Genomic DNA, 13453 nt, shown 5'->3' on the forward strand with positions numbered 1-13453 from the left:
GGTACTTAATCCTGTGAAATCAGAATTTCCTGGTGTATAAAATTAGGCCTATGCTTAATGCCTACCTCTGAAGTGTGTTAGGAGAATCAATGTCCCCTTTGCCACAGTGTCTGGCACATAGTTACACACTATGCATGTTAGCTATTTGAAGAAGAGAACTGTACAACAATATAGAGTGGATAACAGGACTGCAAATATACAGCACAGAAGTGTAAGATTACAGAAAGGACTAGGGGACCTACGTTTTTCTGAAGAGGAGTGATGGGATTTGAGTTAGATTGGATCAAGCCTGCAGGACAATTTTGTCATGACTTCATCATGATTAAAATGGTCCCTTTTCACATAGGATTGCAGTCCAGAATCAATTCCCCAGTCATTACTAATTGTGTTGTATTTGACATATGACAGCATGTGCCTATTTCATTATGGGAGTTTTTTTGTTGTTGTTGTTTGTTTGTTTTTAAATTTAATCACAAGTAATGTAAAAGGAAATTCAGTTGGCACTCTTTTTGTTTATTACTTTTTTTTTCTTTCGTCCACAGTAAAGGAAGTTTTAGTTAATGGAAGCAACAAAACAAGGGTAGGAGGAGACCCACCCAAAATAGTGCCCTCCAGGAATGTTTCTGTGGATTAATATTCCTGGGCAGCAGGCTTCTACCAGGAAATCATTATCATCCCACTATTGCTGCAAGGAGTTTGGGGTAGTTCAGACTGAAATAGGATAATACATCGAAGCCATGTATCTAGCATGTGGCAGGATAAAACATGTATAACATTGTAAATTTCAGGCAGAGAGAGAGCAAATGGGTGTACATTTGTGATACAAGTTGAATGTTGCATAAGATTTCAGATATAGGTAGGTATCATTAATAATATTTCCCTTTAAATAAGTGAACTTGGCCTTACAGTTGTGTTTAGGTGGCATATTATTTTGATGTACCCTTTAAAGATACTTTGTGTATGTTGTTGATATACATTTTTAAGTCAAAAGCTAATTACTTCTGTTGAATTATTTAACCAACTTGCTAGCTGGTACACATGGGGAAAACAGGCCCTCCTTCCCAAATTCTCTGAAATAAACATCTTAATCCCTATTTTTCACAAGCCACTACAAAACAGGCATTTTAAAGCCTCCGATGAGGAGCTAATATCCAAAATATATAAGGAACTCATACAACTCAACAACAACAACAAAAAACAAACAATAGGATTAAAAAATGGGCAGAGGACCTGAAGAGACATTTCTCCAAAGAGAATGTCCAATAGACATATGAAAATACAAATGTCCAATAGACATATGAAAAAATGTGCAACATCTCTAATCATCAGAGAAATGCAAATAAAAATCACAATGAGATATCACCTCACCCCAGTCAGAATGGCTATCATCAACAAGACAAATAGTAACAAGTGTTGGAGAAGCTGTGGAGAAAAAATAACTCTCATACACTGTTGGTGGGAATGCAGACCGGTGCAGCCATTATGGAAGGCAGTGTGGAAGTTCCTCAGAAAATTAAGAATAGAATTACCATATGACCCAGTAATCCCTTTCCTGGGTATCTACCCAAAAAATCTGAAAACATTTATCCATAAAGACATTATGTGTTCCAATGTTCATTGCAGTTTTATTTATGGTGGCCAAGACATGGAAACAACCAAAGTGTCCTTCGATAGATCATTGGATAAGAAGATGTGGTATATATATAATGGAATACTATTTGGCCATAAGAAAAGATGAAATAGTACCATTTGCGACAACATGGAAGGATCTTGAGATTATAATGCTAAGCAAAATAAGTCAGACAGAAAAAGAGAACCATATGATTTCACTATGTGGGATATGTGGGATATAAAACTGAAAACAACAAAAGAATAAGACAAACAAATGAAGATACAAAAGCTCATAGAGGTAGACAATAGTTTAGGGGTTACCAGAGGATAAGGGGGGAGGGGTCTCTAGAAGAGGGTAAATGGGGTCTGATATATGGTGATGGAAAAGGAACTGGCTCAGTGGTGAGTGCACAGTGTGAGATATAGATAATGTATTACAGAATTGTACACCTGAAACCTATGTAACTTTACTAACAATTGTCACCCCAATAAACTTAAAAAAATTATAGAATAGAATCTTACAAAATAAATCTCTGGGGTTTTCTGAGGATATATCGTCTGAATATATTCTGCTCTCCTGACATTCACAGGTGGCATAATCACACAATTCCTATTTTTAATTTTATAAAATTGTTTAAACTGAGGCATTCTGATGCACCTAACACTCAGCCCCAGTGTCTTTTGCAGTTCTTGGAATGGCCAGTCTATACCAGGAGTCTGGGTGGATATTTACAGTTTCCCAAAGTGTATTTAGAGAGGATATAGAGAGTCATCAGGATAAATGGGGCCTTTAAAGCCCCGAGTTCGATCCATTTTGTAAATGAACAAACTAATGTCCGAGAAGCGCCTAACTGCCTTGGGTCGTCCAACATCTCAGCAGCATCTGTGGTACTAGCCCCATCTTGTCCTATGTCATGCTGCTAATACAGATGGGAATTGGTTTTATTCTAAGAGCAATTGTGGATGTGCTGCCAGAAAGCTTCTCTTACTCGTCTTGAGTCTCAGTTGGTGGATTAAATGGAGAGCACAGTGCTAGTGTCCAATGCCCATTTGAAAAGAAGGGACAAAGAGTCATACTCTGACATACATGGGGCTGTTAAGAAAATCCTCAGAGAACTTACTGCATTTTTAATATGAGACAGAATTTCATCAGTTTAAACACCGAAGAGAATTTTGCCCAGATCGGTCTTATGCAATGGCGTTACTCATCCTCCTTTGCTGCTCGCTTAGCTCTGGGAAGCAGCCACCTCTCTCTGGATGGTGCTAGTGGAATCCTCCTGTTGATACCAGGTCAACCTGTAAACAAAGACAGACAGTCCAGGCCAATCTCTCCCAGGAAAACCAAGGATGCCTTCCCTGAGTCCGCCAGAGGAGAGCGGTTGGAGGATATGTCACACTGGTGTCAACTAGTTATGGACTTTGCTCTGTTGTTGTGCATCCCTTCCACCGTATTCTCTTTTTTTTTCTCCTTTTACTTCCTGTAGATTTACTAATGTTATTACATTTGGTTATGGGAACGTTTTAAATTAAATTTGTTGGGATGACATTGGTTAGTAAAATTATGTGGGTTTCAAGTGTACAATTCTATAATACATCATCTGTATTTTGCGTTGCGTGCTCACCACCCAGAGTCATCAGTTCTTCACCCCCTTTTCCCTCCTCTACCACCCCACCCTCCTTACCCTCTGGTAACCACTAAACTGTTGTCCCAGTCTATGAGTTTTTGTTTGTCTTGCTCCTTTGTTGCTTTCCATTTTTTATCGTAGATATGAGTGAAGTCATATGGGTCTCGACTTTTTCTGTCTGACTTACGTCACTTAGCATGATAATCTTAAGATCCTTTATCCTTAGGACATTAAACACTGTGGTCAAGATTGTCAGTAGCTGAAGGCAGGACATTGAAATCGCTGTGGTTGCAGTGGGAGCCAAGATGGCTCAGGGGGCTTTGTTCTCCTCATTTATTTCTAAATAATTTGCTTAAGAGAAGAAAACTGGTCTTGGTTTCTTCTTAGATTCCCTGAGCCAGAATGTGGCATTCTTGTTTCTTATGCCTACTATACAGAGGGTGCCAAAAAAATGCACACATATTAAGAGATGTTATCTATGAATTACTTTTAGAAGTTGAATTACAGTAGCGATGTGTAGTATGATGTTTGCTCCAAAGATGGCATTAATCAAATGAATGCTGGCGTCGTTCATTGTATTACAATTTTAATAGTTTCTTTTTCCTTTCTTAAAATGTGTATGCATTTTTTGTGCACCCTCTATATTTTAGGTGAGACAGTTCCATAGCCCACGGAGGGTCCTGTCATGTGAAATGGGTTCTTGTCTTCATTTAGGAGGCTTTTGTGTTTTTTGAGTTCATGCCAGACATTTTTTGAGGCATGTTTTTAAAATTTGTACCTTTCCAGCAAGTGATTGCCTACTCTCTGCAGACATGCTTGTTTTCTCCTTTTTTATCTAGTTGGTAAACCTTTTTTTCCCCTTCTATCTTTCAAACTGATATCAGTAAAATGGAAGCACATTTCCCTCAGCTTTTCTTCTAGTCTTTTCTTCTTTTAAGCCAGTGGTTCTTACAGTGGGTGTATAATGGCATGACCCGGAGAGGTTTTAAAATAGTAATAACAATAATAATAATAAAAAAGCCCGGGACGTAGACACATATTCTGTTTGAAGTAGTCTGTAGCAGGTAAGGGCATCATACCACTGGAGTGAACACAGGACACTCGCCCTGCGCCTGGAAAATACAGTGGAGAGGACATTTTGTGAGGAGAAATACATACAGATTTGGCCCCTGAGCTCACTGAGTTAAGGCCATTTTACTTCTTTCTCTTCCCCAAAGAAAAACATCACAGTGAATCCCCCTCATTCTTGTGACTGTTTCATTCACTGTGTGAAGATTCTAGTATTACAGCATTTGGGAGCCTGGGAAAAAATAAGAGTACAGCAGGTGTAGACTGAAGGAAACAAGCAGCACTCTGCCCGGGGTTATGTCTTTTATGAAGTTTGCCACCCTGCAGCTTCTTCCTCAGCCGCTGCTGCTTTTGATGTACAGGTACACATCTCACCGATTTTGTGAATGTGCCGTTCCCCTCCTGTGCCTCTGCAGGAGACATCCTGGCATGCAAGAGGACAGATGTATGCAGAGAGCCAAGCTCTGCCACTCATGACTTCCTGCGCCAGCTACCCGGGTGTGTGTTGTAGGTCAAATTCACAGGAAACAGACTCTGAGACACGGATTTGCCCATCGGGAGGTTATTGGAGTGCCTTCTTGGAATCAACACTTGTGAGGGAGGGAGCGAGGAAGGGAGGGAGGATTGGGCAGGTAGGAGCTGGACGACAGTGCAGTTGCATCCTAGACTTTGGCCAACCTCTGGAGAGCTCTGGAGCTGGGAAGGCTTTTTAGCGTTGTCCTAAATTAGGGGAGGAAGAGGAGCTTGGAAGCCCTCCATCAGCTGGTTGCTGGAGGTGGGATGGCCCCAAAAGAAGTATTACCTTTGGCAAAGTGGATCTCTCTACCCGATTTGCCATTTGGCAAGTGTTGTCATTTTCTCACCCACATGTAGACTCCAAACTTTTATTTCCATGGTTGTAACTATTAACTATTTCTGTTTCTGAATATGCAAGGCAAGGCAAGGCAATGCAGAAGACTTCGGGAACTATTTTGCAAACACATTAGGCTGTTGCCCTCTGCATCATTTCCCTGAGCTGCTTCTCTACAGTGCCACGCACAGAACATTTGTGCCAGTCAGAAGGATGGCCTCTGCAGATTGTCCCAGGCCTCCGTGGGGGCAGTGACTTCCAGTTTCCCCTCAAGTTAGGGCAGGAAAAGAGTTTTAGACTAATTGCTGCCTAGATGCTCTCAAAAGAGTTTTCCTGTAGGGTTTTATCACTGACCTGAGGCGTCTCAACTGATGTGTGCTGAACGGCCAAGCTTTTGTTGTTGTTGTTTATTCACAAGCTTACTTGTTTTTAGGAATACAGGACATACTCTGTTGTGACCTCCTCATGATTTTATAACTACATAAAATAATGAAGTACTTAGATTAAAAGAAAAAAATCCAATGCCTGGTTTTTCATTATTATTAATGGGTTCGACACACATATTAAATTTCTCTGTAAAATGAGTATGAAAGCCCTTCCTCTCAATTTCCATACTTACCTGCACCTGGAGAGACAGTACCCAGTTTTTGGACTATTCTTTGAGTAGCACTGCTCTAGTCTGTGGTGACATACATTATTCTGCTCAACCTCTAACCTCTATTTAAAAAGCAAGATTAAAAGTTGCAAGCTTACCCTTTATGAGGGATTTGCTTTTTACCTGCCTCTGGTTCGATCCTTGGAGTTAAAACGAGTGAGCTGCTACACAGGACCCCCGAACTAGAGAACATAACGTACACACAGTGCCGTTCGCCCAGATGGCGTTTGCATCAGGAAGGAAGACTTTGACTCAAGACTGCTTAAGTCTGAAAGTTTGGGAGGTGGCCTGGAGACAGCTACTGGGGAGAGGAGGAGATGAGAGCTGTGGGGTTTTCTTTAGAGAGGTGCATGCAGCTGTGTGGAACCGGGAATGCTTTCCTGAGTTGTTATCACTGGCTCCCTGATGGAAAAGACGTGCCTCTTAATGGGGTGAGTGTAGCCAGCCATAGGCACAGATGTAGAACCTTTTCTAACAAAAGCACGTTTCCCCCCAAGGAATGCAGGTACTTCCATTATACCACTATACGTGCCCTTGTACAAATGGGTACACAGTTACATTTTACAAAATACTTCCAAATGCATGACTTCCTTTTATCCTCGCTTCAGTGATCAAGGCCAGGTGTACATTTACAGATGCTGCTCTGTCACAGATGGGTAAACTGGGACTTCCGAGCAAAAAGAGACAGGAACATAAGAAACAGAGCAGAGATTCAGTAGCCATACCTCTGGGTCCTTTGCATTGACCTAACAGTTGTACCACTCTGCTACTAAGCAAATGAACTAAGACCCCACAATTAATGTTTGTTGCCACTGAATTAGTGTGAACTTTTTCTGAGAATAAAACCAATCTGAGTAGTCCCTCCTTTCTTTTTATTCATTGTTAGTTTAAAAAAAAAAAAAAAGATAGGTGATTTTCTTGGCAATTTTAACCTTACCTAAACACTTCCCAAATTGTTTTTCCTATATTCCTCGATGCATAATAATTAATACCTATACTTCTTAAACTATGCATGTTCATCAAAGAGGCTTTGTAAGTAAATTGTGTTCCATTACCCTGGACCACAATCATAATTATAAATTAGGAATACTTCAACCAGAAAAAAAATGACTCATACCCCTGTTTGCATGTGTAATGTTTCTTTAACAGCTTGATAATTACATGGTATCTGGTGGCATGTGGAAAATATCTATTGAAAAGCATAATGAGGAAAGAAAACTTGCATGTAATGTATATACTCAGTTTTATGTCTGCTGATTATTGTTTAAATCTTCCCTTCATACTTGTGATTTTAACCTTGTAGAAGTTTAGTCAGAATAAACTGCAGTTCTGACAATCTGTAATATATTTTTAAACTTTAAAAATTGGGTCTCTATAATAAATAAACCCACAGTAGAAAATTCACCTTAGCAATCCTTTGCTAATATTCAGTATAAATTATTCTCAGATTTATTAACATGCTGCTCAAAGCAGCTTATGCTTATTTTTTACTCAGACATCATTACTCCATTTTTGTACACAGATGTAGTAGCAGTATAATCTTTTATTTATATAATAATGCATTTGACATTTTTCTTATTTAAATGTTCATTACAAGGAAAAATTGAATGTAAACCTATAACTCCGTCTTCATACATAGGTCTGTGTGGATCACAGAAGCTTTTTGCTTAGCTTTATTTTTTTAGCATCAAAGTTTTCATGATAAACATTATCTCTTTCCAAATAGTTTCATCTTATGTGTAGATTTGTTCTTTTTTGTGACATAAAAATGTAGTGTTTTCAAGGCAAAAACATTAAAAAGTACAAGCATCATGTTGTAGTCATTTATGAGTCACATTCTACTGTATCATCTCCAGTAGTAGCCACAATTGTTCGGACAATTTCCAGTGTAGATGTTTTGGTCTCTATTTTATAGATGAGGAGACTAAGAGTCAGAGAGTGAAGACCAGATCATCGCTGAGATCACCTAACAAGGAGAGTTTAAGATGTTTATGGACAGAAGAAAAGTTGATCAATATATTTATTTAATTGATTGTTTTAACCTTAGTCTTTGCTAAATTGAAGAATATTCTCCATTTTCAGAATTTTTATTTTTTTAAGCAGCTGGGTTGAAAGTACTAGACCAGATAGTTTGATATCAGGCACTAGTTGATTAAATACAGGTAAGAAAATTGTCAGAAATGCAGTGCATTGATTTGTTTTTGGTTTTGGACTTTACAATCTTAAAGAAAAAATGTGGATAAAAAATTAATCAAATACATGGAGATTCTGCCGTGCGAGCACATCCAAGGGTCTGTAAAACCCTCCTGGAGCATGTGTGCATGCGAGTGTGAGTTTGTGTTTGTGTTTCTCTGTCCCCATGTGTACTACTGTGTAAGACCTAGGGAGACAGAGAAGAAGAAGAAAGCATGTCTGCCCCCATGGGTTCTGTCTCCTGGGGAGCAGAAGCGTGTAAATGCCTAGGTACTACAAAATAATGTGCCAAGCGTTACTGTGGGCATACCAAACATGGTATCTGCTCTATCTAGGCAGTTCGGAGGCTTAGGGAGAACAAACGGGAGGAGATAGAGGATGTTTTGTTTTGTTTGTTTTCTTTTTGCCTAATGCTGTTAAAACTTCAAAGGATAGAAACTGAAATACAACAAGCATGACTGTTTTGCAAAGTGGATTATACACTGCTAAATTAAATTCAATAATCTGTTTACTAAGAATGTGGACTACAGTGATAAAAAGAACCCAGCTCTGAAGGAGTGTATACATTCAAGAAGGGGTTGGATATGAAAACAATGAAATCAGATTTTCAATATAAAACAGAATTAAATGCATTCTGTCATAGAAATTCAAACAACATGCCGTGGAAGAAAGCAGAAGGATTGTTAAGGCTTCAGTAAAAGGGAACTTGTGTTGAGCCATGTTGGGTGTCGATTGGTGGGCAGGATGATGACGGATGTGTCTTGAAAAGAATGGACGTGCTTGCTGTATTCAGGCAGTGGTGGGCAGTCCACCTCTGGAGCACGGCGTGTACTCTGAGATGTGGGAAAGAGAGGCCGGGGAGATAGCATACGGCCACTTGGCGCCCCATGCTTAGAATCCGGGGTTAAATCCATCGACCATGGGAAGCAGTTACATATATTTGATGAGGGGTGTGATATAATTCAATGTACATTTTAGGGAGATAATTTCTGACAAGCATTATGACAGCCTAGATGATGTGAGTTATTAAAGGTGGAGAAAAACTGGAGAGTTTTATAATAGCCCAAGGGAAAGATTTTAAGATTCCAAATGAGGATTATTGTTCAGACAGACTGAAAAGAAAAGGTTGGTTGGTATATTAGAGATAATGGGTGAGTAGTCGATCAAACAGGGGAGGATGGAGCCACAATGCATTATTAAACAGATTATATTTTAGGGTACCTATAAAGTGTGCTTTGTTCTCCTGGCCTGTGCAGATTATGAAGAGTCCAGCGCAGTTTGATATTTCTTACATTCCTACCGCACACAGTGCTGGCATACAGGCGTATAGGATTCACGTAATGATTCTGTCTCCTTTGTTCCTTCACCTTATGAGCTAGACTCAGCTAAGGGGTCTGTGCTTCTCACTGTGCTCATTTGCAATAATAACAATGATGATGCTGATTTAAATATTTACTTCGGAGTCACAACAAATATTTTGAAAAGGGTTTAGGAACCCAGAGTTTTGCCTAGTGATTAATGAATTGAGATTTGTCGCTGTTGTTGTTTAGATGCATCACAAGATGTTTACAAGGATATTTGCCAGTGAAATAGACATAACATCGTGAGTTTCGTGTCCCAAATAGAGTGCAAATATTTATTTTTGATTGTGTGTTTCATTTATTGTTTGTTGATTCATTTATCATCTTGTGGGACCTCAGAATTTTATTTTATTTTTTGCCCTGGCTGGAGGTTTTCACTGTGGAGAGCAGAACTTCTCCATTCTATAATAGTCATTCGCAAAGATTGTGTGTGCATACGTGTGTGTGTGTGAACATGCCTACACACACACACGTGTCAACTTACTAATACCATTCATTAGTTCTCCACTTGCAGTGTTTACTGAGCATACTTTGTCAGAACAGAAGAAAAGTTTCACTAGCAGCGTGGGTTTCACTCCACCTAGTAATACTATTAGTGTAGTGCACATAGTCTCACAGATTGCATATCTGAATGTGTCTGATAATCATGTATCCAGCACAATAGTTTAAAGTTGGGCACCCACTTTTAACTGCAGATGCTTATAATAACCCTTGCAAGGAGGCTGAGCTTAGACGCACAGTGATTTTCTGCTTGTGAATTTTGGCAGTGATTACCGAGCTGGTAATCACGACCATCACTAAGCCTAGTGATGGGCCGAGCTGGGAGAAAAGTGTCAGTGATGGGAGGATAGTAACGTTCAAGGGCCCCTGAAACAGATGTGTGTGTGTGTGTGTGTGTGTGTGTGTGTGTGTGTGTTGGGATTCAGAAGAGAAGGAATCTGATCCTACATAACTGCTGATGCCATGAAAACAGAATCAGTTGACAGGAATTAGTTCAATGAATCCTAAGGGCTATTTCTATACATGAGAGTCCCTAATGAGATTTAGAGATACAGCAAACCTCTGATTAACGATGACCCGTGTATTACTTATGTATTTCTGTGGTCATCACATTTTAACATTTCACACCTGTGTCGGCAATAGTGTGCAGACACTCCTAAGCCATAGAGGCACAGGTAAGGGAAAGGCGGGCTTAGGAGAGTGGCTGTGAGAAGTGTGTAAGGGAGGAGTTGGAGGTGTTAGTGGCTTGAAAACAACTGTTTTCATCCATAGTCCACCTTTGTCTCAGGACTCAAGCTTTTTGAGCTGTTGAGGCTGGTAGAGTTCACTGCTGTTATGTAATTACCCTCTGCTAAGTCCTAAAATCTGTTGATAGAAATCACTGGGGGCACTGAATTTCTTTAAGATTTGGGGAGTGATGAGGTGGGGTGGGTTGCATGTACCCATCTTCCCCTGAGTTCTGCACAGCAGGTTTTGATGTCCGCACCTCATAGGACAGCAGCCCCGTTCCCAAAGGGAGGATCACATTGTAGGGAGTGGAGATGAGACTTTCCACCAGCCTCTGGGTTTCATAATCCTGGTGTAGCCACAGAGAGCTGGCTGTGTGGCCTCAGACACAGTACTTAGCCTTTCTCTGCCTCAGTCTCCTCATCTGTTAATAGGGATAGTCAAGTGTGAGCCTGGGATGTGTTCCTGTGTAGAGAACATTAAGAATGTTGCCTGGCATATAGGAAGCACTCAGAAATTCAAACCATGATAATTCTCTGCTTTCTTCGTCTTAAATTAGAAGGAGATATGTACGTAAGAGTTCCCCTGAGAAGAACTTAAAAAGTTAAGTAATTCACTGTATTTCAAGAATGCACCTTCTCCCTGTGCTGGGAAACATACAGCACGTCGATCCACTAGGTAATTCCTCACTGAACAGATCTAAATTATAACTTGTGCTAGAAATTCAGTTTTTTTATTATTTAGTCCTGACTAAAAACTACAGAAACTAAGGGATAAATCAGGTATGTAAGTATCCTGAGGCAGGGCATAAACACAGCTGTTCCAGTGCAGTGGAAGCATCACTTACAGAAATCTGGTGCAAAAACACGTCCTCCCCGGCTCCCACCGAAGGATGGCGACACATTGGGCACACACTTTCCGAAGCAGTTTCCCTATTTTATATTTTCAGCCCCTTGTCTTTTAAAGAATGCAAACGTAATTCTGTAGGGCAGTGAAAAGCCCTGTCATTTGGTAAATTGGGCTTTTGCATTCAAATTAATCACAGTCCAGAATGATGGCCGTTCCAGGGGATGAAAGATTGTTGAAATGACAGATCGAGTCCTGTATTTCTCAGGTGATGAAGTTCAGGAAAATGTGTAATTATTTCTGAGTTTCCTAAGGTTCCTCTGTTCAACATAATGTTCTGACATACAGAAGGGACAGTTCCAGATATGAAATGCAAATCAATACCGCTGCCCCCGCTGCTGGTGTCCGGGTTAATCATGCAAATTGAATACAGTTCTTGGTATTTCGAGAAAGGTTTTCGTTGAAGTCTCAGGCACATATTAGTTTAAAATTCCTACTTCAGAGAGCAGTGTAAATTTTTCCAGCTTCAAATTTCAAAATATAGGACAGGATTTGGAGACCAAGTTCATGATGGACATCCATCCATACTAGATAATTATAAAAATGAGTGAGAGTGGGCGCGTGAGGGAAGGGTATCCTTACGAATGTGGTGATTTCTAAGCACATTACATACTACGTTAGATCTAAATTTGCAGATATCCTATAGCAAGGCCCTTTGCTTGGGGTAAGATCAAATCCACCAGTTATATGTGCTTACTGAATGTTGCTCTGTTCAAAGAAGATGGCCCAAACTGGCAAGGACAGCCCAAATCAAATATAACACCACCACAAGTTCCTAACTTTGGGAATGATTTAAAATACCTTTGGAGATGAGACTATTTACAGGAAGAAATGAAATTGTCTTGCTCACCAGTGCAAGCTGACACATTCTAATAGACTTTCTGCTGTGCGCACTAAGCGGCCGCTTATCTTCCCAAGAACAATAAAATTTTGTGCACTGCTGCGTGACCTAAGAATTATTTTGACGTAGCTCCATATCACTGACCCTCTTGTAAGTTAATCTCATCTCACATGAATTTTTCACCAGCTTCACTCTGATGTTGATAAAGGAGATGGTTCCATCAAATACATCTTGTCAGGCGAAGGGGCAAGTTCCATTTTCATTATTGATGAGAACACGGGGGATATTCACGCCACCAAGAGGCTGGATCGTGAGGAACAGGCCTACTACACGCTCCGAGCCCAGGCGCTGGACAGGCTCACCAACAAGCCCGTAGAACCCGAGTCTGAGTTTGTCATCAAGATCCAGGACATCAACGACAATGAACCCAAATTTCTGGACGGCCCGTACACCGCCGGGGTTCCCGAAATGTCTCCTGTGGGTAAGTCAGGAACACGCTGATTTGCGGTGTCTGATTTTTGGGGGTTTGCATTAAAAATGAAATCATCATATGTCCTGGGGAAAAAGAAAAAAAAAGGATCACGTAGTATTTGTGTAGCAATTGCCAGTTAGGCCGAAGGGAATGTGGGAGTTGTGTCAGTAGCCAGTACCCAAATCCTATTCTTCAACACATTATTTTATTGTATGGAACAGTAGGAAAGACTTCCTTTCACACAGCTATCTCATTGTCTTCAGGAAATTACTTAGATCTTGCCTTTCCTTTTCAGTTTCATTTTTAAAAATGATTCAAGTGACGCTTAAGAAGTTCAGGAAAAAAATCCTTCCAAACACAGACCTGGGATCTTTTACTTTTGTTGGTCCTGATAGTAAGATGATGATGATTCTATGCACATCTCTGTGGCCAGGTCATCGGTGTCTTAGCCAGCCTCGCATTTGGATCCACTGGGCTTCTTGTTGTAGAACATTCTTGAAGCCACAAATTTCTGGAGAAATTCTTGCAATTTCTCCAGAAACGTAAATGCACGAATCTTTATGTCGAATTTATAATAATGGTAAAGTGATCCTCAGTTTGAGAGATACAAAAAAGAAGGATGAGGGTTATTTTGTTCAAGGGCC

At 40.1% G+C, this 13453-nt stretch overlaps 1 protein-coding gene across 5 annotated transcripts in view; it reads left to right on the forward strand.

The window, feature by feature from the left end:
• Nucleotides 1-13453, forward strand: part of CDH7 (cadherin 7) — a 127844-nt gene that overhangs the window by 39565 nt on the left and 74826 nt on the right. For 4 of the 5 annotated variants that reach the window (XM_033087710.1, XM_033087709.1, XM_033087712.1 and 1 more), the window contains exon 3: nt 12524-12818. In XM_033087710.1, coding sequence (XP_032943601.1) covers nt 12524-12818 — 295 coding nt within the window. Of the gene's footprint in view, nt 1-12523; nt 12819-13453 lie in introns of those variants that run through there. The other variant, XM_033087713.1, reaches the window with a different exon arrangement.

This window comes from Rhinolophus ferrumequinum, chromosome 19 (assembly GCF_004115265.2).
Source record: "Rhinolophus ferrumequinum isolate MPI-CBG mRhiFer1 chromosome 19, mRhiFer1_v1.p, whole genome shotgun sequence".
In the NCBI taxonomy this organism is placed as follows: domain Eukaryota; kingdom Metazoa; phylum Chordata; class Mammalia; order Chiroptera; family Rhinolophidae; genus Rhinolophus; species Rhinolophus ferrumequinum.